This window comes from Rhinolophus hipposideros (genome assembly GCF_964194185.1).
Source record: "Rhinolophus hipposideros genome assembly, chromosome: 2".
NCBI classification, from domain to species: Eukaryota; Metazoa; Chordata; class Mammalia; order Chiroptera; family Rhinolophidae; genus Rhinolophus; species Rhinolophus hipposideros.
The window spans coordinates 65,597,559-65,617,566 of record NC_138048.1 but is presented as its reverse complement, the minus strand read 5'-3'; the positions used below and the strand labels follow the sequence as shown (position 1 = coordinate 65,617,566).

The following is a 20,008-nucleotide window of genomic DNA, read 5'->3' as shown; positions in this document are numbered from 1 at the left end:
TTTTTTTCATTACATATTACATAGTGATTATTTTCTCACTTCACCAAATATTCTTTGAAGACATTTCAATAGTTGCAGAATAGTTCACTGTACGGCTATTTACTTCTGATTTTGAATTAGTTTTATACCTAACACTGAAATGAACACCATTGTACATAATCCTTTGATTCAATTTCTGAGGCTAGAGATTTCTGCAAACAGAATTATGAGGTCGAAGAGTTTAAAAATGTTTGGAGGTTCTTTTAGTAACTGCTTTTTGATTGAGCTTGAGAATAAAAGCAAAACAAAAAACAATTGTAATTTCCCACCACCTTTCTGTTCCTTTTTATACGACAAACTTGAGTTTGGTTATCTTAAAACATCTTGATTCTTTGAAGTACGGTGCAGTAACTTTTTTTTGGTAAAGTTTCCTGGAACTGACGTAAATCCATCAAATGTTTCTGTTTTTTGTTTTCAGATGGGTGATCTACAACGACCACAAGGTCTGTGCCTCAGAAAGGCCCCCCAAAGACCTGGGCTACATGTACTTTTACCGCAGGATACCAAGCTACACCTCAGACAGACAAATGGCGAGAAGCCATACGCCTTTTTAATTTGCCAAAAAAACAAAACAAAAAAAAACCCACAAAAAAAGGAAAAAGTAAGAAGCTGGGACAGCCCAACATGAAGGAATACATGGGGTATTTATAGTTTATTTAAAGAACATCATTTGACGCCTTCTGAAATAGATCTGGGAAGAAATTTCTATTAGTGAAGATACACGACTGTAGATAGTTTTTCTTTTTATAAATGTTCAAGGAGAGGATGATTAAAAAAAAAAGTATTCCTGTCGCTGGTGGGGGATCTGCACTGACACATCAAAAACATGAATGTGCCCCCAGCCCTCTATTTTGCCTCCAGAGAAACCAAGTATTGGGGCCATTCGTATGGCCTCACCCACAATCAATGAAAAGCCCACTTTTGTTTCATATCGAAAGTCAGTAACTGGGTTGGGCTTTATTTGTGACATAAGTTTTTCATTACACATGATAATTTCTGACCCATCCATGTATAATAGATTAGAGCATTTGCAATGGAAGATATTTTTAATTTAATCATATCAAAATTTAGAATGCGATTGTGCGAATGTGTGTGAGAATGAGACCGAGAGTGTTGAGACCTTTATAAGTTAATGAGGAAATCTGTGACGGTTGGTTTTTAAAGGTTAAGATAGTTGACATTCAGCATAGCTGGCAAAAGCAAGTAAATATTTTAAAGAAACTATAACTCAGGAACAGTTTAAGAAATTAGTTCCCCACTTAGATTTTCAGGCCTATAAAGGGCTGAGTTGTCCCTTTAAGTGCTGTCAAGAATTCACTTGGGCTTGTGACATTGGTGGTGTAATGCCAGATGCCCACAGGGGCACAGTATTATTCTTTGCCAAAAGCAGATGAATTTTCTTTCTCAGCAATCCTTCCCCCTAAGGTATAGTGTATGTTTTCAGTTAAAATAGCTGATAGCTTCTTAACATAACACATGAAAACTCCTTGGAATCACATTAAGTGCCCCAAATTTGTCTGTAATTTTCTCATCTTTTCCTAGCTCCATTTCTGTGTTTCTGGGGCCAGAGTCTCATCTCTGCCCTTTCTTTGCTAATCACCTTCTGACTTGCCTTCTTCACTGCTTCTCTGCTACTGTGACCAACAATGTGTGATCTTGGGCGCTTGAAGGATTTCAGATGCAAAGAAACTTTATATGACATTATGAAAGACCATCATTTCCATTTGGTATTTCAGCATTTTAGTGGCAACCTGGAATTAGATCAGAGTTTCAAATGTGATGAAAAAGTGGAATGTTAGTGCTTTAGACTTTTCCTATTGCTCTGTACCAATTCTGGAGTTTCTATTTCAGATGATTCGGTCAAATGAAAAAGGCTTTGCTGCTGTCTGCTTACCATGCATTTGATTGGTAAGAGGCATCTTTCTAGAAACTGTAGGAAAATAATGTAGAACCAGTTGGGTGAAATACAGCACAGATGATGGATTATGCACAGCGAGTCGGGAACCACCAGGATTCTGGTTATGGTGGAGCCTGTCTCCCAGATCAGTGACACAGTGTGAGTGAGGGTGTCGGAGCCCAGGATGCAGCCCGGACACCTGGGTGCGGCTCCTCGCTGGGCAAGTCCCTCATCCTCCCTGTGCCCCACTTTCCTTGTCTGCACAATGGTGTGACCACACCTGCTCTCTTTCCCACTGTGCTTGGAGGACATGGTGAGATTTGATGTGATGAACCTTTCCAGAGTAGCAGGCGGTGTGCCATGGGGGGAGACTAGTAGAGTGCTCCCTCCCTCTCTCATCTGATGTTTTCAGGTTGGGAACAAATGAGATGGGCATAAGGAGGGAGCTCATGGTGCAGTAATTCTCTACTAAACTCGGCCCACTGGTGTCACCTTTTAATACTGACTCGGACATCCTAATGCAGCCCCACTCTGTCACACGAGTCCCTGATTCCTGTAGAAATCCCCACGCTGAGCAGCCTTACAAAATCTAGTCTCATTAGGGCTGAGTATCACAGAATAATGACTCCAAATCAAAAATGACTGGTTTTCAATGCTACTGCAAAGTGAAGGCCTTTTTTTGGGGGGAGGGGGTTAGGGGGTGATTGGGGATTTGGATTGACATGTGCACAAAGATAGCATGTGTATTTTGAGCAAAATAAAAATTTTATAATAAAACTTTACAAAATGAATGGTGTAAAATCAATATAATTATAGGCTATACAATATTTAATTAAGTAGAAAAATAAATTTAGCCCTTTTGATGCCTAAACATATTGTAAAAAAGTGTAATATGGCCACCTTTCTTTTTCTGCCTCACAAAACAAAGGGCTATTTCTATAATGCAAAGTTTTGTATATGTGCTATTCTTTATTTCAGATGGAGAATTGGGGAAAAACTGGATCAAATAATGAGTTTCTTTCTTGCTTAAAAATGTATTTATATGTTTTCCTTAATATATACAAAGTAGGTTTCCCTGGAATAAAAGTCTGGAACATACTGCTTAATTTTACACGCGTATGTGGACGAGATTATTTGCGACTGAATACTAGAATAATGTGTGGATTTTTGTCAGCTGATTATCAGCCTGTTAGGAGTCCCCTGTGTGAAGTGTGGTGGTATAATTTTGAAATTCTTACTGGGTGTGGGTGTATTGTAAAAGAGAGCACTTTTTCCTGTAAATATCTTTTGATATCCATTTGTGTAAAATCCCAATGAATGTGTCTTTGGAAAATACAATGTATCAAAGTTTTTATTTTGTCAGTTGATCCAAATGCCCATATAGCTAATCAGAAATCCAGTTTGGTTCAAATTGGGATTTTTTTTTAAAGGGGAAATAAGTATGCAGAAAGGACTATTGGGAGAATCACGTTTTAATGCCATTTTACCTCACTGTTGCTTCAGTATGTTGGGTTGTCTTGGCTGTTTTCTCCCACCTACAAGAGAATGTGCCTGCCCTGCCCTGTGCTCACTTTGGGCTGCAGGACATCCGGCGCAAGCCGCTTGCTCCCAACATCCGTTAGTCCCTTGACGTGAACTGGACGGAGCTTCATTTGCAGTTCATAGTGAGAGCCTCTGGGTTTTCAGCCTGACTCCAGCTCTAAGTGTGATGGGGCCCAGTTGTTTTACCTCTGTGCGCCTTTTTCTTTACAATGAGTGGGTTAGACCAGATAAGCTCAGAAGTCCCTTGCTGCCCTAACAGTCATTCTATTTTTATTTTCCTATGGTTACTACTGGGGTCAGACATGTGAGAGGTGAGGGATCACACAGAGGTTAGGTGTTACGGTTTTGATTTGATACAGCTCATATACCCCAGTTTAGAACCTGTCTCATTTTTAGTGTCCCCACCCTGAATTCTGTTCAGACTTTGTTGGGAAAATTACCTTCTTTGGTAATGACCACATTTCCTCCTCTCTTGAAGCTCTCCACTTCCCAATCCATCCCCCTCAAAAACAAACAAAAAAATCTATTTAAAACGCACCCCTGTGCTGACAAACCTCTGACCTACCTTCAGCTAAGTCTGTCATTTATAGAACTTTATAGAACTGTTATAGAACTTTTTCTTATTCAAAGTCAGGTTGAATAAGAAATGCTCCCCAAATAAGCTATGCTCCCCAAATAAGTGCTGAGAAAATTGTCTATCACAGAAAGATGTCTTTTCATCTTGTAGGCATCACGGTTACTAAATCACATAATCTGTGGGGAGATGGCAGGTTACGACGGGCAGAAAGGGGACAGGATCAGATAAAATGTGATTCTATCCTTTACCTTAGGTCTGAAATCCTTGGTTACAGAACAAGTTTCTGTACTCGTAAGTCGGTGTGTACAATCACCTACCCTGTGCCGCGAGATTCCCTACTCAGTGAATCATCCTGAGTGTGTATTAAGATTCTCTAGACCTGCGCTATTCACTGCAGTAGTCTAAGTAGCCACATGGGACTGGTGACCTTTTGAAATTGGGCTTGTCCAAATGGAGATTGTGCCGTGCACATAAAATACAAAACAGATTTTGAAGCCCTGGTACCAAAAAAAAAAAAGAATGTAAAATATTTCATCAATATTGATTATATTGAATCCATATTGAAATGACACTATTTTAGATACGCTATTTTAGAGATATTACAAAAACTTCACTTATTCCTTTTTATCTTTTTTTAATGTGCTTACCAAAAGATTTAAAATTAGACATGTGGCTCTCATTGTACTTCTGTTGGGCAGAGCGACTATAGCGTTAGATGCTGTGGTTGGCAGCAAAATGCCTGCGGTATGGAAGGTAACTGTCTGAAGCATCCCGGTAGAAGCAACACAGATATTTTTGCTGGAATCAGCAGTACTGTGAGGCGCCGAATGCCTTCGAGAAAGCAGAAGGTTTTTCTATGTAGAAAACCAGTAGGTATGAGACCGAAGTTAAAAGATAAAAATAAATGAGCCCCAAGCCCTGTTCCTTCAGCTTTTCCTAGAATCTGGTAACTTTGCACTTATTTTTCAAGCGACTTCCAGGTGCCAAGGATGGTAGCCACGGAAAGGTGTGGGCATATTTGTTTCACTTTAGGCAACATTCTCTTGTGGTTTCCCCTACCCAGGTATTGTTCAGTCTGTTCAGAGCGGGGTGTGTTGAAATACTGTGTAACTCTTGCTGCTCCAATTGCACCGCTGCTCTTGGTGTTGGCAGAGGCTGAGCCCGTTACCTGTGCCCACCTGCCCAGGTTCCGATGCTGGTTCCTGAAAGAGTTTGTATTCATTTTATTTTGCACTAATCACAGTTGTTGCTTAAATTATCTCACATGTTTTGGGAGACTATTTGCCTGTGATGGAAAGGGAGATGGATGATTTATTGCTTCAATTGTTTTAAAATTAAAAGCTATTCTCACAATCAGAGGTCCCTTTATGGCTCTTCTTTTTTCTTTTGCAAAATGCCAAGTAAACAAATTGTGTCCTTTGCAGGTTCTCATTCATCTGTGGAATAAGTAACTTGAGGCAGTGACTAATCGTGTTTCCTTTTAGTGTTTCTTTGTGAGGGCACCAAAGCTGCCTGGCTCCCAACAACAGTGGGCATCAGCGATGGTACATGTTACCTCTGAGAAGGAGGGAGGGGTCTGTTGCCTTTTACACTTTCTCTGCTGGATGTCAAGTTGAATATTGGAGTCATCTGAGACCTTTCTGTGTTTCCTGGATTTCAGCTTGCTGGTGGCTTCCTCAATACAGGTACAGCAGAATGGGCGATAGTTGCATCAAGAGAGTTCAGCATTTCCATGACACCACGTTTCTAGGCTGAATTTCCTATGGCTGCTATAACAAATGATCACAAACTGAGTGACTTTAAACCATATATTTATTAGGTCAGAAGTCTGAAAATGGGTCTTATAAGGCTAAAATCAAGGTGTCAACAGAGAAGCTTGTAGGAAAGCATCCATTCCTTGAATGCCTTTTCCAGCTTCTAGAAGCTGTTTGCATTGCTTGGTTAATGGCGTTCTAACAGCACTGGCATCACTCCTGGGTCTGCTTCCATTGTCACACCTCTGACTGGCTCTCTTGCCTCCCTCCTGTGAGGACCCTTAGGATCACATGGGCCCGTGCAGACAGTCCAGAGTAATCTTCCCATAACAGGAACCTTAAGTTAATCACACCTGCAGTGTTCCCTTTGTTACGTAAGCTAACATACTCACAGGTGTCAGGGATTAAGATGTAGCCCTCTTTGGGCGGCATTCTTTTGCCTACCATATAGGCTGTGCTAATTGGTACTTAAAATATGTCCAATTAATGCTTACGATTTTTAGAAGAATGAACCTATATATTTTAAACATCCAAGTAAAATGCCCAACTTCAGTGTTGTACCATGTTTTGATGAGGGGGTGTGTCATGCAGGGTGTCTGCTCCCGCTCCCCGCATAAGAACACGAGATATGGCGAGGCCAAAAAGGCACACCCACGGAGCCATAGATAGGGGAGTCATACCACTATATTCTCGCTGGAGGCTGGGTTGGAGACACAGGGAGCAGGAGCCACACGATTGGCAACCTGCCGTCCACTTCTCTGCCAACCGACCCCACTTGCTAACTGCAATCCGCGCTTGCTAGCTCAGCCACGGCGGTTATATCAGTGGCTAATGGCTAGCCGGTCACAGCCAACTAGTCACAGCTGATGCCCATCTACTACCCGAGCCAGCACTTTTCCACGTGAGGCCGAGAGCCTGGAAACTGTTCTCTGGAACTCTGTCCCCACATGTGGGCAAGTCAGCTCTGCTCACAATCATTTGCTATGTCCCGTCGTGCCCAGTGGGGGAGCGTCCAAGTGTGTGTATGTGCTGTCTGAACTTACAGTCCTGCTTTGCGATGGAATCAGTGACTAACTTCAGTCATCATGGGGAAATTTAATAGGAAAATGGTGAATTATCTTCACCCTTATGCAAGCAATTATTTAAAGATCTACTAGGAGAAATCAGTGATATAGGGAGGCAGGAGGTATAAGGGCGAGCGTAGAGGCATATAGACGAGTTCACATCCTGTTCCCAACACACACTAGCTATGTGACTTTGTTTATGTTTGTTTTTTGTTTTTTTCTTAAATTGGGGAACAGTGTGTTTTCCCAGGACCCATCAGCTCCATCCAAGTCAAGTTGTCCTTTCAATCTTAGTTGTGGAGGGCGCAGCTCAGCTCCAAGTCCAGCCTCCATTGTTAGTTGCAGGGAGCACAGCCCACTATCCCTTGTGGGAGTTGAACTGGCAACCTTGTTGAGAGCACGCGCTCCAACCAACGGAACCATCCGCCACTTGGGAGCTCAATGGCAGCTCAGCTGTAGCTCATTGTCTTCAATCTAGTTGCCGAGGGCGCAGCTCACTGGCCCATTTGGGAATCGAACTGGCAACCCTGTTGCCCAGAGCTCGTGTGCTAACCAACTGAGCCCCCCATCTGCCCCTAGCTGTATGACTTTGGTAAGCACCTCATATCCTGAGGCTGTCTCATCTGTGCAGTGGGCATGATAGCACTTGAGCTACATAAAGCATCCGTCAGTCTGATGGACACAGGATATTTTTACTGTGCTATTTTACATCACATTTTAACACATACATACACAGCATTTTGACTCCGTGGAGGTTTTGACCCTTTGTTTCAGTCTAAACCCATTTTTTTTAAGACTCAGAATTATACCAACGTTGATGGCTTTGTCAAAAGTATTTTGCTAGAGATAATTCCATTAAGCCAATTAATTTTGTTAACCTATATAGTGTAGTTCATCCAGTAAACACTGGACACCTACTATATGCTAGGCGTTGCTTTTCTTAAATGTATCAGTGAAGTAGACAAGGATCTCTGTCCTCCAGTTTATTTTCTAGCAGAGAGCGACAGATACTAAACATAAATAAGTAAATTATATAATGTGTTAAAAGATATTAAGTGAAACGGAAGAAAGAAAAGGTAGAGCTGGGCTGGAGGTACAGATTGTAGTAGATACGGCACTCAGGAAAGGCATAGTTTGGAGGTGAGATTTGAACGAAGACTTAAAGGAGATGAGAGTCATCCAAACGTCTTTTGGGAAAGCTGTGCTTGTCAGAGGAACCACATGGAGGAGACGCTTCAGGGTGGGAACAAAGCTAGTTTGTCAGAAGCAGCCAGGAGACCAGGGGTAGGAGAAAAGGGAGAGTAGTGGGAGAGGAGATCAAAGAGGGGCCAGAGTGCCGAGGCCAGGACGCCACTGGAAGCTCTTGACTGAAGAGTGCAGAGGAGGGCCATTACAGACAGGGTCCTGGGCAGGGCCATGGCCCCATCTGACCAAAGCTTCAGGAAAATTGTTTAGATGACAGAGGGCAGGGATAGGAGTAGGGGCTGCTGTGGTTAGCAAGGTGAGAGAGGATGATGGCTCAGGTGGATGAGGTGGTAGCAGTAGGGGTAGGAGGGATGTTCAGATTTTGGATACCCCTTGAGGGTAAGGCCAAGTAGGATTTCCTGAGGGATAGGATATGAGATGTGAAGGAATGAGAGTAGCTAAGGCTGACTGCAAAGCTTTTGTTGGGAGCAATTGAATGTAGTTGAAATCAACTAAGAGGGGGAAGGCTTAACGGGACCTGGTGCCAAAGTCGGAGATGACTTGAGACGGGTCTGGGAAGCCTGTCTATGGGGGCAGGAGGAGGCAGAGACCTGTTTAGACACAGCAGTGAGAAGATAGAGTGCCACCGAGTCTGGGAATTCTCTCCTGCCTGTTCTGATTGTCTCAGGGAAATAGAAAGCAAGATCGCCCGCTTAGAGGGCGTATGGGGAGACGTGGGATTTGAGGAGAGAGGAGGAGGTATGAAATACTTATCTAGTTGAACTCTTTCCAAGCTTTTATATTTTCCTTTCTATTTTAATGAAATTAGTTTAATTGGTATCAATTCTGTACATTTTATGAGGACAGGCTGAGTTATCTTTTAGTATCCGGTCCTCATCAAAATTTCCCTGTTCCCAATAGCCTTTGTTATTGCATCCCCCTTTTGCAGCCATTATTTCCACTGGGTCCAGCTTTCCCAGGCCAAGTTTTACAAAGCTAAAGTTTGTGAAGATTTTGTTCTTTTGTCAATTTGTAATCAATAGCAAATTTTACTTTTAGCAGGCTTAGTCTTCATCTTGGTAACATTTCTCAAGCTTACTTTTTCCTGGGTCAGTTTTTGCAATTTTTAGTATTAGATGTGAGCTTTAGTCAGTTTTTAATCTATAAGACATTTTTTTTCACCTGGCACAGTTTTTGTTATTATGTTCATTATTTGCAGTGATATTAATTATGGACTGGATGCATTATTTGTAGGGTAAAGGCATAGGTTGGTTCTAGATGTCCACTGGGGTTAAAATGGCAGAGTAGAAACATCTGGTTTAAGAATCTGGCACATGGTAGGTTTCAGTGAATGTTAGCTTCAGCTCAGAAGTTCACACTGACCATTCTCCACCCTTCTAAACCCAGGAAAGCAAACTCAAGCCCACTGAGAATCAGTGATTTCGTTCCATAGGGCACAATACTAAAATTAACCATCAGTTTCCAACGTTCTGCTTCATTAAGATGAGGACCAGGCAGTACTATTTGTTTTGAAGTGTAAGAAAAGGAGAGAAAAACAAAGTCCTCTGTGAGCCCTGAAGTACTGCACGGGTAAGGTATTACCTTATGGAGCCGTGGAAAGAAATGTACAGAACCCTTCAAACCTTGGGCTGCTTTTATATACACACATGGAGTGAAGCAGCTATTTGAGGAAATTAATGGAATTCATGTTTTAAAGTGGGGGTACGAAACATTAAAAGAGGTTTGAGTTCTGCAAGGGGTGGGGAGAGGAGCCACCGTCACCACTAGGGAGATGGACTTTTACCTTATATAGAAGAACAGTGAAGCAGGAAAGAAAGATGTCCAGCTGGATTTTATAGAGGAGAAAATGGAATTCCACCAAGGTTAAGTGCTGTCTCTGATCAAAAGGGGACAGTGAAGAGGGAGAGGGGGCGCCCCAGTTTCCCTCTCTCTTCATCTGAGCCTGCTGTTCCTCCATCACCTACCTGACCATTCAAGAAACATTCGTAAATGTTTCGGAAATACATCCGCTTCCATCTCAGTGGCGTCTGTCCTCTGCTTGAGGGCAAATCTGTCCTTTATACTGCTCTGGGAAGGCCTCCTGTGATCTGCCCTGTCAGGGCCACCTGTAAGGTCACCCCAGCTCATAGCTCTCGCCATCCTGGGGTCCTTTCTGCCTGAACACACACACCAAGCTCATTCCTGTCTTGGCATCTTTAACGAGCTGTTGGCTTTGCCAAGAATGCTTGTCCCCAACTCCACTTGGCTGGCTGCTGCTTGTTCAAATCTCAGCTCAAATGTGACCTAAGAGATGCCTTTCCTGAACATAGGTAAAGTAGCCCCAGTCACTCTCATAATAATAACCACCTTATTTGCCTCGTCTAGCACTTCGCAGCATGTGACATTTGTATTTGTTAAAGTATTTATTGATCTCTCACAGAAATCTAAGCTGTTCAAGGGCAAGTTGGATTTAATTTACTTAGCCACTGTCCCACACTAGGACAGCACCTGCACACAATAGGTGCTTGAGTATTTATTGACTGACCCAAAAGAAAAAAGAAAAAGAAACAAAAGCAGACCCTAAAACTTAAATATATTTTAATGCTTTTATTCTACAAACAACCCCCCAAAAAACAAAAAACAAAAAACAAAAAGAAACCCCACAAAATCCAATTTCAGGTTAAATAATATTTTAGTCTTTAAAAATTAACAAAGGGGGAAGATTTTGTTTTGTTTTATATCTAAAAATGCATTTCTGATTTCCAGGTAACTCATGCAAAATCATATGTAACGATATTCAATAAAAGGACCTTTTAACCAGTAGTACAAATTGGATTCTATTTGGTTTGAAGCAATTCTGATCCACAAATCTCATTTTGAAAGATTTCTGAAAAGACCTTGAAGCCACAGACAAAGTTTATTTGAAAACATAGTTTAAAATTGCACAAATATATAAATACAATTTAATAGTGTGAAAAAGGGAAGACATGCTTCCAATAATAGTACAAAAATACTACCTTAATCTTGGTACTTTGTAAATTATAAGCCAACTGAGTAAATTAAACACATCAATATGATAGTTTATTTTTATGGTAGTAATTTTATTTCAAAGAGCAACACAAGGAAATACTAAGAAGAAGCATTAATAGCCAACAGAGTTGTGCTATGATACATAATATTTCACTAAATACACAGATATATTATCAAGTAGTATGCCAATGACTTTCACCCACCCCCCCCATTGCCATTAATTTACTATAGGACACTTTATTTGGGTTGGTTTTAATTTAGAAACTCAATGCAAATACTTAACTAGATTTTTCTGTTATCTATTTTAGCTTAAAAATGAAGTCCCAAGATTTTAAACATTGTTGAGTATGATAAGGAAGCATCACAGAAGAATTTACCTCAAAACAGTATTTTTAGGTTAGATTAGATATGCAGTATTCATAGATATACAAAATATATAGAAAGATCTTTTCTAAATAGTTAATAAATGCTTGTTATAGTCTGTAAAAAGTTTACTAAATCAATCAGGTTGTTTTTTCAACCTATGTAAACAAATTTGGACAATGAAAATTGAGGAGGGTTTGGGTTAGATGATATGGGGGGAAATTGAAAGGAAGCTGGTAAAAATTTAGGTTTGCTATATATTTCCTTTAACTACTGGTAACACATTCAGTCATAAACACATTTCTCACATGGCACAATTCCTTTATGGTATCTCTGCAAAAATTGTATATATCTCAGTGAAATTGCCAAATGACCTAGTTGAGGGCATATATCCCTTATTCCTTTTTGTGTCACACCATTTCCCTCTCCAAGAAATTCAAAGCAAAAAATCCCCACATATTTTATTGTTGAGCAAAGAACTGCCTCATTGTTCTTTTTTTCATTTTAACATTATTTTGAGTGGTTTCTAAAAGTATCCCACAGAGCCTGTCAGGGTTTTGCTATGACACACTGTAACATTGCAAGTTAGTTTTCTCTTGTAGAGAAGGTCCTGAGAAAACACTTCTGGATTGGGGCACTTGCTTCTAGACTTTGTTATTTTGGTAGTTTTGCAAAGGTTGCAGTACGTGGAAACTAATTTCAAAGCAAAATACCATATGAGAGTTTGTTAAGCCTCACATTTTAATTTACTTTTGTCCCTCCTCTTAACTGTTTAATGCCTCCACACAAGGGTCTTTGCTGTGTGTTTGAGGAATTCTTTGAGCTCCTATGTGGGTGTGTGGGCGTGTAGGAGTGTATGAAATGGTGACAAAGCTGTTATTAACATAAGAAACTCTATTGTCTTACTGAGCTTTGCTCCCTCCATTTCTGGTCTCCGTGTTCCACATTTTTTCAATAAGACAGGGGTTACAGAAAAAAGACAGTGACAGGACTTCAGAGTTGTTCTGAGTGACCATGAAATCACCTCATCACCCCTGAATTTCAGTGTTTTTTAGACATATTGACTAAGTCCAGCTTCCCAAGGGATGTGGACTCAAATAGCTCATGTACCATAAAAATAGGGCCATGGTGACGATGATGGTATGACATCCCACACAGTCGTTACGGGAAATCTGTGGATATTAAGGCCCCGTGTCCACTTTGCCTTGTAATGGTTTTCACGTGGCTGACATTACTCTAACCGCCCCACCTTATTTAGAATGTCAGTATTTCTAATTTAGTCCTAAACTTTTAGAAACAAATTTGAAATGCACAACTGAGAATTTAGAACTCAAAACTGTGTGAGGCAATCAACACAATTTTGTTTAATAGACATATGGATTTTGCTTCAGTTTTGGATCTGCTGTGCCTCAACTGGTTTTTTAAAATCATTTGGATGTATAAGTACCTGGATTCCTCTGAGAATCAGTTTGCATTGGCTGCAACGCTGCATAAGCCAGATGCTTGAATATCTGTCAAGTTCATTGTGATACCATGAAAACAATCCCAAGGAGAGGATATGAAAAGCAAATAGAAAAACTGGAACACAAAGTTCGTGGAAACACTTTCCTTGTTCAGAAACAAGAAAAAATAAACTCACCTATAAGACTTAATCATGCACTGGGTAAATTTACATTCAGTAAAGTTATCTTGCATGCTTTGGTTAATATTCGAGTAGGCAGATTTGCAAGTACTAAAGCATGCATTATTTTTGTACCTGAGGTTATATGTTTTACTTTTTAAAAGCTGCCTTTTTACAAACCTTATGCCAGAGTTCATCTCCAAACCTCAAAAAAAAAAAAAAAAAAAAAAAGTATCTGCTCCTTTATTCAAAACAGTTTAATTTTAACCGGTTCCATAAATATTGAGAAGATAGGGAAATTGAAGTAAAATTCGAAGAGGGAATGAATATGAAATTGTTTTGCAAAGTTGATATTATGTGTAATTATGTGTAACAATGTCTAAAATAGGAGGCCTCAAACAGATGGCACACAAACTCACAAACTAAGCCTTCAGAATATCCTGTTTCCAGAATGCTTTTAGAAGCATTTCAAGGTATAAAACAGTAGCAACAACCTCTGGGTTAAAATCAACAACCGCTGGGTTAAACGATAGCCCTGTCTTGTGGAAGTGATTAGGGGCAAATGAGAAAGGGACCACCTTGCTCTCTATATTCCCAAGGAACTCACAAAGTTCATGGTAAAGAGTGGGGAGTTTCTGTTATAAGTGTGACTAGAGCTACAGTTGCATTTAAGTGTTGCTTGTATAGCAAGAATATATGAGAAAGATTTATCTAGTAGGAGTATCTAGACATGGACTCAAGATTCAAAGCAATGGTTCTCTTTAAGGACAAGAATGAGGAAAGAAGCATAAGACTGAAAATGAGCATGTCCTGGATATTCTAACCCAGTTAAGTGTCACTAATTTGCTGTTTTAGTTGAAAGCCAGATTGCCTGAGAAAGCACAGCTTGTAGTTTTCTATTCAAGTTTCCTGGTGGACAAGATCTGCCTTTCTTTCAAGGAGTCACGGGGAGTAATCTTGGGAGAAAGCCAAGGGAATGATGACTCAATATGATTGTCCCAGTAAGTGGATCCTTTAGTCCTTTCCCTCTTCTTCCCTATCCCTCTACCTCCTCCTTACCTGAACGGGGAAATAGCCCACTACACATAGTTACATTTGTTGAAATTCAGCAATGATCACCCCACTAGCCTTTTCTGCATTTGCATCCAATCTACAGTTGAAATCAGTCCTTGAAAGTCACATCTATGCAATTGAGCAGCCTCTCTTGTAAAATAGTACTGCCCTCTAAGAGATCTCAGCTGCTACTCAGTAACACAAGAAAAAAGAAACCCAAAGCCTTCCCAGAGTGCCTCAGAAGGGAACCAAGGACCCTATGAAATGGAAAAAATAACTTAAACGACAATTTCATGCCATGAGGATAAGATGCCAAAAACAGTTCTGCCTTAAAAAAATGTGTATACACTTTAAAAAGATGTATAGGGGCCGGCCCGGTGGCTCAGGTGGTTGGAGCTCCAGGCTCCTAACTCTGAAGGCTGCCGGTTCGATTCCCACACGGGCCAGTGCTTGGCTCTCAACTCCAAGGTTGCCGGTTCAACTCCTCAAGTCCCGCAAGGGATGGTGGGCTCTGCCCCCTGCAACTAAGAAGATTGAACACGGCACCTTGAGCTAAGTTGCCTCCCTGATGGCTTCCTCAAGGGATGGTGGGCTGTGCCCCCTACAACTAGCAACTGGCAACTGGACCTGGAGCTGAGCTGTGCCCTCCACAACTAATACTGAAAAGACAACAACTTGACTTGGAAAAAAAGTCCTGGAAGTACACACTGTTCCCCAATAAAGTCCTGTTCCCCTTCCCCAATAAAATCTTTTTTTTAAAAAAAGATGTATAAAGACTCTTCTAATCTTGCTACTTAATTTTTGGCTGGTGCTCTGATTTCTATAAACTTTCACTTGCCTTTTTGTGTTAATTGTATTAAAAATATTGAAAAGTATCTTGGGCAACAATTCTGCACTTCCTGACAGGGAGCAGCCTATGCAGATCTTGGTTCTGATGGACACTGGATATATTAGATAAAGTCCTACCAAACAGCTCTGCAAATTACCAAATTATGATGGGAATGGAAAATTGTTTACTCTCCCCTGAAACAACTCCTTGGTGTTTGAAGTTACTTTGTATTCAAACAGAAAAATAAAACTTGCGCCCTCAACTGGCCACTGCTTAACAACAATCAAATTAAATCAAACTACTGCACATTTACCCTACTTTGGGGCTTTAAATTGTTACTGCCTTCAGGTAGGTAGTGGCAGCAAAGCTCAGAAAACTATCCTTATTATTACTGCAAATGCTGTGAGTGTTGGAAGTACAGAATGGCATCATAAACAGAACCGCTGTAAAGGTTGCTTTGAATCCTCTGTGTAGAGGCTCCTCATGGAGTGTGACGAATGCAAGTCAGCTGGCCAGCTAGTGAAGGCGCAGGGGCAGGGAGGGAGGAGGAACACGCTGAGAACAGATGCTGTTCTATCAGGGATATTCAAACAGGCAGCTCCCATGGGTTGCAAGAGTCCTTTTAAGACCGAGTTTGTAGGATTCTAAAATGCTAAAGAATACTGTTCTTGAAAACACTGTTGAGCTTCACTTTGCTCCTGGGGCTGCAGGGAAGTGGGCCACGACTGGTTCGACTGGTTTGTCACTGCTGCCCGGTGGTGAAGGCCTGGATGTCTTTGCCTCCTGCTGTCTGGCTGGAGGCATCACCTTGCCCAAGTGAGCTTTGACAGGGAATAACAAAGTTTTCAGCACCATGCCTTCAGCTCTTTGTCTTTATAAACTAGAATAGGGTAGAATATACGTAAGCCTCAAGGATCTGTGATGTCATGTTTACTTGTGGCCCCTTCCTATCCCAGGGACTTCAAACATAACAGAGGAGACAGTTTCCGCCTGCACTGCACCAGTGTATATGCACATCCCCATAGGAGAAGCTAAGTCCTCGGCCAATTAAACTGTCTCAACTTAAATCCTGTTTTCCTTGGTAACTATGAATATCACCAGCTATTTCTAACCAAAGAACATGAAGAAAAGTCGGGATCAGTTGGCTTTGGAGAAGATTCTGGAGGAAGGAAGGAAACAAGATGAAGAAGAATGGACAACTTGCTAGGATAAATTACTAGAATTGGATATTGGTGAAATTATATTTTGGTTAGCATTTTGCAGACAATTTTTCTAATCCTTGAAAAAACGATGTCTTTCCAAATAATCACTGAGCTCCCCAACAGGCACAAAGCACTGAAGAATTGAGTGGAATGTAATCAGTGAAATAAAACACCACTGCCAACAGGAACTTCTGATACTTGATAAATGTTCAAAATGAGAGCCAAAGGGGCATGCGTCTGTCCTCTGAAACCAATGACGTTCAATGAGATTCAGTTAGAATACACCGACCTTTATCACTTAGAATGCAAGAGGGTGAGCCGTGCAGATTATTATGGAACTAAGAAAACACATACTTTTTAGGAAAAAAATGTATTTATCACTCTTAAGGAATAGTATTTAAAATATTAACAGATGAAAGGAAATATTGGTGTGCAGGGCAGTTTGAAAGCAAGTAACATATGACATTTAAGCAAGTTAATGTTAACTCAATAGAAATCACGGTTATCATCCAGCTTTCGCCCTGCAGAGAATGCATGCAGAGATGATACCTTATCTTTTGCTTAAGTTCAGACAGTCCCAGAAAACACGTGAATAAGATCCGACACATTTGTACCCTATGTCATATCTGCTTTAAGAAAAACACTCTTTCAAAACCCTACCCTATGAAAACTATTTTCAGGAATTTTTATTTGGTCCATTGATCTAACAAGGCTGAGTTCTCAAATCTTTCACCCCCAAGTTAAAAATTGGAGCCACAAAACTCCAGCAAGGCATAAAGATTAAAGTGCATATATACAGTCCCAGAAAAGTTTTCATTGGGAACAGCAAAAATTTCTAGTGCAAAAACTGCTTTTGCCAGCAAAGCTCCTTCTCTGGAATCAAAAAGCTACAGGAAAAGTTAAAATTGGAACAGGTTTAAGCAATGCCTCTCTTTAGTTAATATTTGTGCATGCACCTTGGCCCAAACTGTGTTCAATCCTGTAAAAGGGAGAATTTCAGGGGACAGTTCAGAAATAGTCAAATTCCCTGATCTCAGGCAGTGCTTCCAGGTGTCCCATGAGCAAGTTTCTCAGATGTCATTAGCTGCAAGTGGGGACCAAAAAAACCCAAAGAATATGTTTTGTAAGGTGCTTGCAGCTTGTGAAATGAGTATTCACATACAGTCACGTGATCTTGGTTCGTCTTCAGCCTCTCCAGTTTTCTTTCAAGCCTGGCCTTGACTCTCTATATAACATTTTGTGCTTTTGGAGCCGAACAGATACTGGGCATTGTCTGTAGGAATCCCCTTGGGTTGTACCGCCACGGCCTTTTGAACATCTGGTTTAACCTTTTTGGAATTCATAAAATAGTTTTGCATTTCTCAGTATAATTATACAGACAAGGGATTAGTATTTTTTATTTTTTTCTTTTCCTTCAAGGATCCAAGTTGAAAGCTCTTAGGAGGACATCCAGGTCGCCAAGATTAGCTGCCTGGAAGAGTTCCGGTTGGTCCATCAGAGAAAGCGCGATTCTGAGGGCAGCCCAGATGTTCCCGGAGATGGCAGGATGAGGAACTTGCTGTTGATTCCGGCTCTTTCTTTGCAGACTGAGGGCAGTGAGAAAATTGCTGACGGCTTCTCTAAGGGGGGGTAGAAAAACAGACATTTAAAAATGCAACAAATTTCAGAGTTAGCAAACTTAAAAGGACAAAATGCATTAAGTTATTTTAGTCTAACATCCTAAATCACCTCTCTAGGGTGATTTTGGATCATCAGATGAACAACTTTCTGATTCCATCATTATTCTTTCGTGAAAAATCATCGTTAAATGTAGTGAAGTCAGAAAAAAGCAAAGCAAAGCAAATTTTATTTTAGGAATGTCATGTGGGAGAGGAAGAGTAATGGCAAAACCATTGCTAACTCTTTAATGCATTCGATTTTCCCCTGATCCAGGAATGATTTGAAGACGTAATCCATTTGCAGATGTGATTATATACTTAGGGTTGAAGAAGAAGCAACAGGCCCTACTCAGAAACAAAGTGGTCTAACTTCTCCTGTTAGTGATAGAAATATGCGAAGCAGCTGGGATTGACTTGAGTTTGTTGTCAGAGCACCTGGGCTTGAATCCCATTGTTTAGCCTTGGGCAAATTTCTTATCTTTTCCAAGCCTCAGTTTCCCCAACTATGCAATGGGGAGAATAGAAGTCATTTTAAAACCTTCCGGTGAGGAGCAGTTGAATCAAATGATGTGAAAGCTCTTACCATTCAGTTAGATCAATAGCTCTCAAAGTGTTGTCTGGGGAACCCTGGGGATCAGTGAGGCCAAACGATCTTTATGATAATACTGAGATGTTATTTTACCTTTTCACTCTCATTCTCTCACAAATGTACAGTGGAATTTTCCAGGGACTACATGATGTGCGATGTCCCAACAGATTGAATGCAGAAGCACACATATGAGTCTGCTTTCTATTAAGCAAGATATTAAATACATTCGCAAAAATGGTAAAAGAATGCCACTCTCTTCTCACTAAACATTTTTTTGGAAAATTATTCTTTGTAAAATATATAATTTATGTTAACATGTAGTTTATTTTTCAATGAATCTTTAAAAATTTTCTCAGTTTAATTTCTACTATCGTAAAAATTGATAGGTAAAACTCATACAACAAAAGCCCTCTTGAGGTTCTCAGTAGTGGTTCAAAGTGTAAAGGGGTCCTGCAAAGACAGAGCTTGTCAACTGCTGAGTCAGATGCTGTCCGAAGGACTGCTAGCCGGCCCCCTGACCCCCCACTGTGTGCCAGGAGTACCTGCTGGGTCTGCCCAAGGTAGCACCTTAGGTCGCCTGAAGTGTGTAATATGTATCTGACAAACTGGTCTTCACACAGAATAATGACCCCGCTTGAATTTGTATCTGCTTTACTCTTCTTAAAAGCTTTTCACACGCTCGATATCATTTAATCCTGCAAGGCAGTTATTAGGAAGCACCTGGTAAGGAACCTCAAAGAAAGTGAGACTGAATTTCTGATTCAAATGCACTAAGCATTTGCTCTTCGATATTGTCAGATCTGTCTGGAAATAAAAGGCGTCTGGGAAATGGTTGTACTGTATGTGGCAACCTGGGTCATGGGGGGCACTGGGTGTTCTAATCACCCCCTCTTCTGGATTTCTGGCAATCAGGCGAAAGGGGAGGATTTATAAACAAATACACATGGAAAGCCTACTTTGGAGGCCCTTTCTGGCTCCCTCCTCACAGGGTGGCAGCTCGAATGACAACTCCATTTCCTTTCATCCTGCTCGGTCTGAGAGAACTCTGGAGGAAGGAAGAACTTAGCACTCCATCCTGCCCAGGCTGCTCCAAGCCCACAAGTGTGTGGCGGTGGTCTCTGAGCGACACGGAGAGTAACAGCAGAAGAGTCTAACTTGTTCGCCTCATCAAGCATCTCCACATTTTTCCCATAACGACAGTCCAACCCTGTTCCCCAACTTGAGAACTCAGAGTCCTTTTGGGGGACTCAGAAGACTGTACATATGAGTATATGTGTGACTATATATGTATGTGTCACACATATACGTATTAATAAATTTAAATTGTGGGTGTATATGGTCATGATTAATAAAAAGCACATTCATTTTAAAGCATTTCTCATTATATAGCAGCTTTCCCTCATTACACTACTACTAAAAATATTACTATCAGAGGAATGAGATTTCTTTTTTCTTTTAAAAAAGGGGTCTTCACTTTTGAAACGGTGAAGATTTCTGGATCTAAGCTCTCCTTCAGAGCTCCGACAGACAAAAGGGGAGCAGTTTAAGCTATACTCAAGTTTCAGGCCATGAATTTCCTCTTCTTATTTCAATTGGATAAGGTAC

The 20,008-nt window shown here is 40.8% G+C and overlaps 2 protein-coding genes across 12 annotated transcripts in view; one reads left to right on the top strand and one right to left on the bottom strand.

The window, feature by feature from the left end:
- USP13 (ubiquitin specific peptidase 13) overlaps nucleotides 1–5,411 on the top strand; it is a 110,652-nt gene extending 105,241 nt beyond the window's left edge. Inside the window, exon 21 of the mRNA XM_081026168.1 lies at nucleotides 458–5,411. Within this exon, the coding sequence (XP_080882294.1) occupies nucleotides 458–593 (136 nt within the window). The 3' untranslated portion in view covers nucleotides 594–5,411. The remainder of the gene's footprint in view (nucleotides 1–457) is intronic.
- Nucleotides 5,412–10,723: 5,312 nt separating this feature from the next.
- Nucleotides 10,724–20,008, bottom strand: part of PEX5L (peroxisomal biogenesis factor 5 like) — a 210,749-nt gene continuing 201,464 nt past the window's right edge. For all 11 annotated transcript variants that reach the window (XM_081026065.1, XM_081026059.1, XM_081026060.1 and 8 more), the window contains one exon: nucleotides 10,724–17,775. In XM_081026065.1, coding sequence (XP_080882191.1) covers nucleotides 17,571–17,775 — 205 coding nt within the window. In that variant the 3' untranslated portion in view covers nucleotides 10,724–17,570. The remainder of the gene's footprint in view (nucleotides 17,776–20,008) is intronic.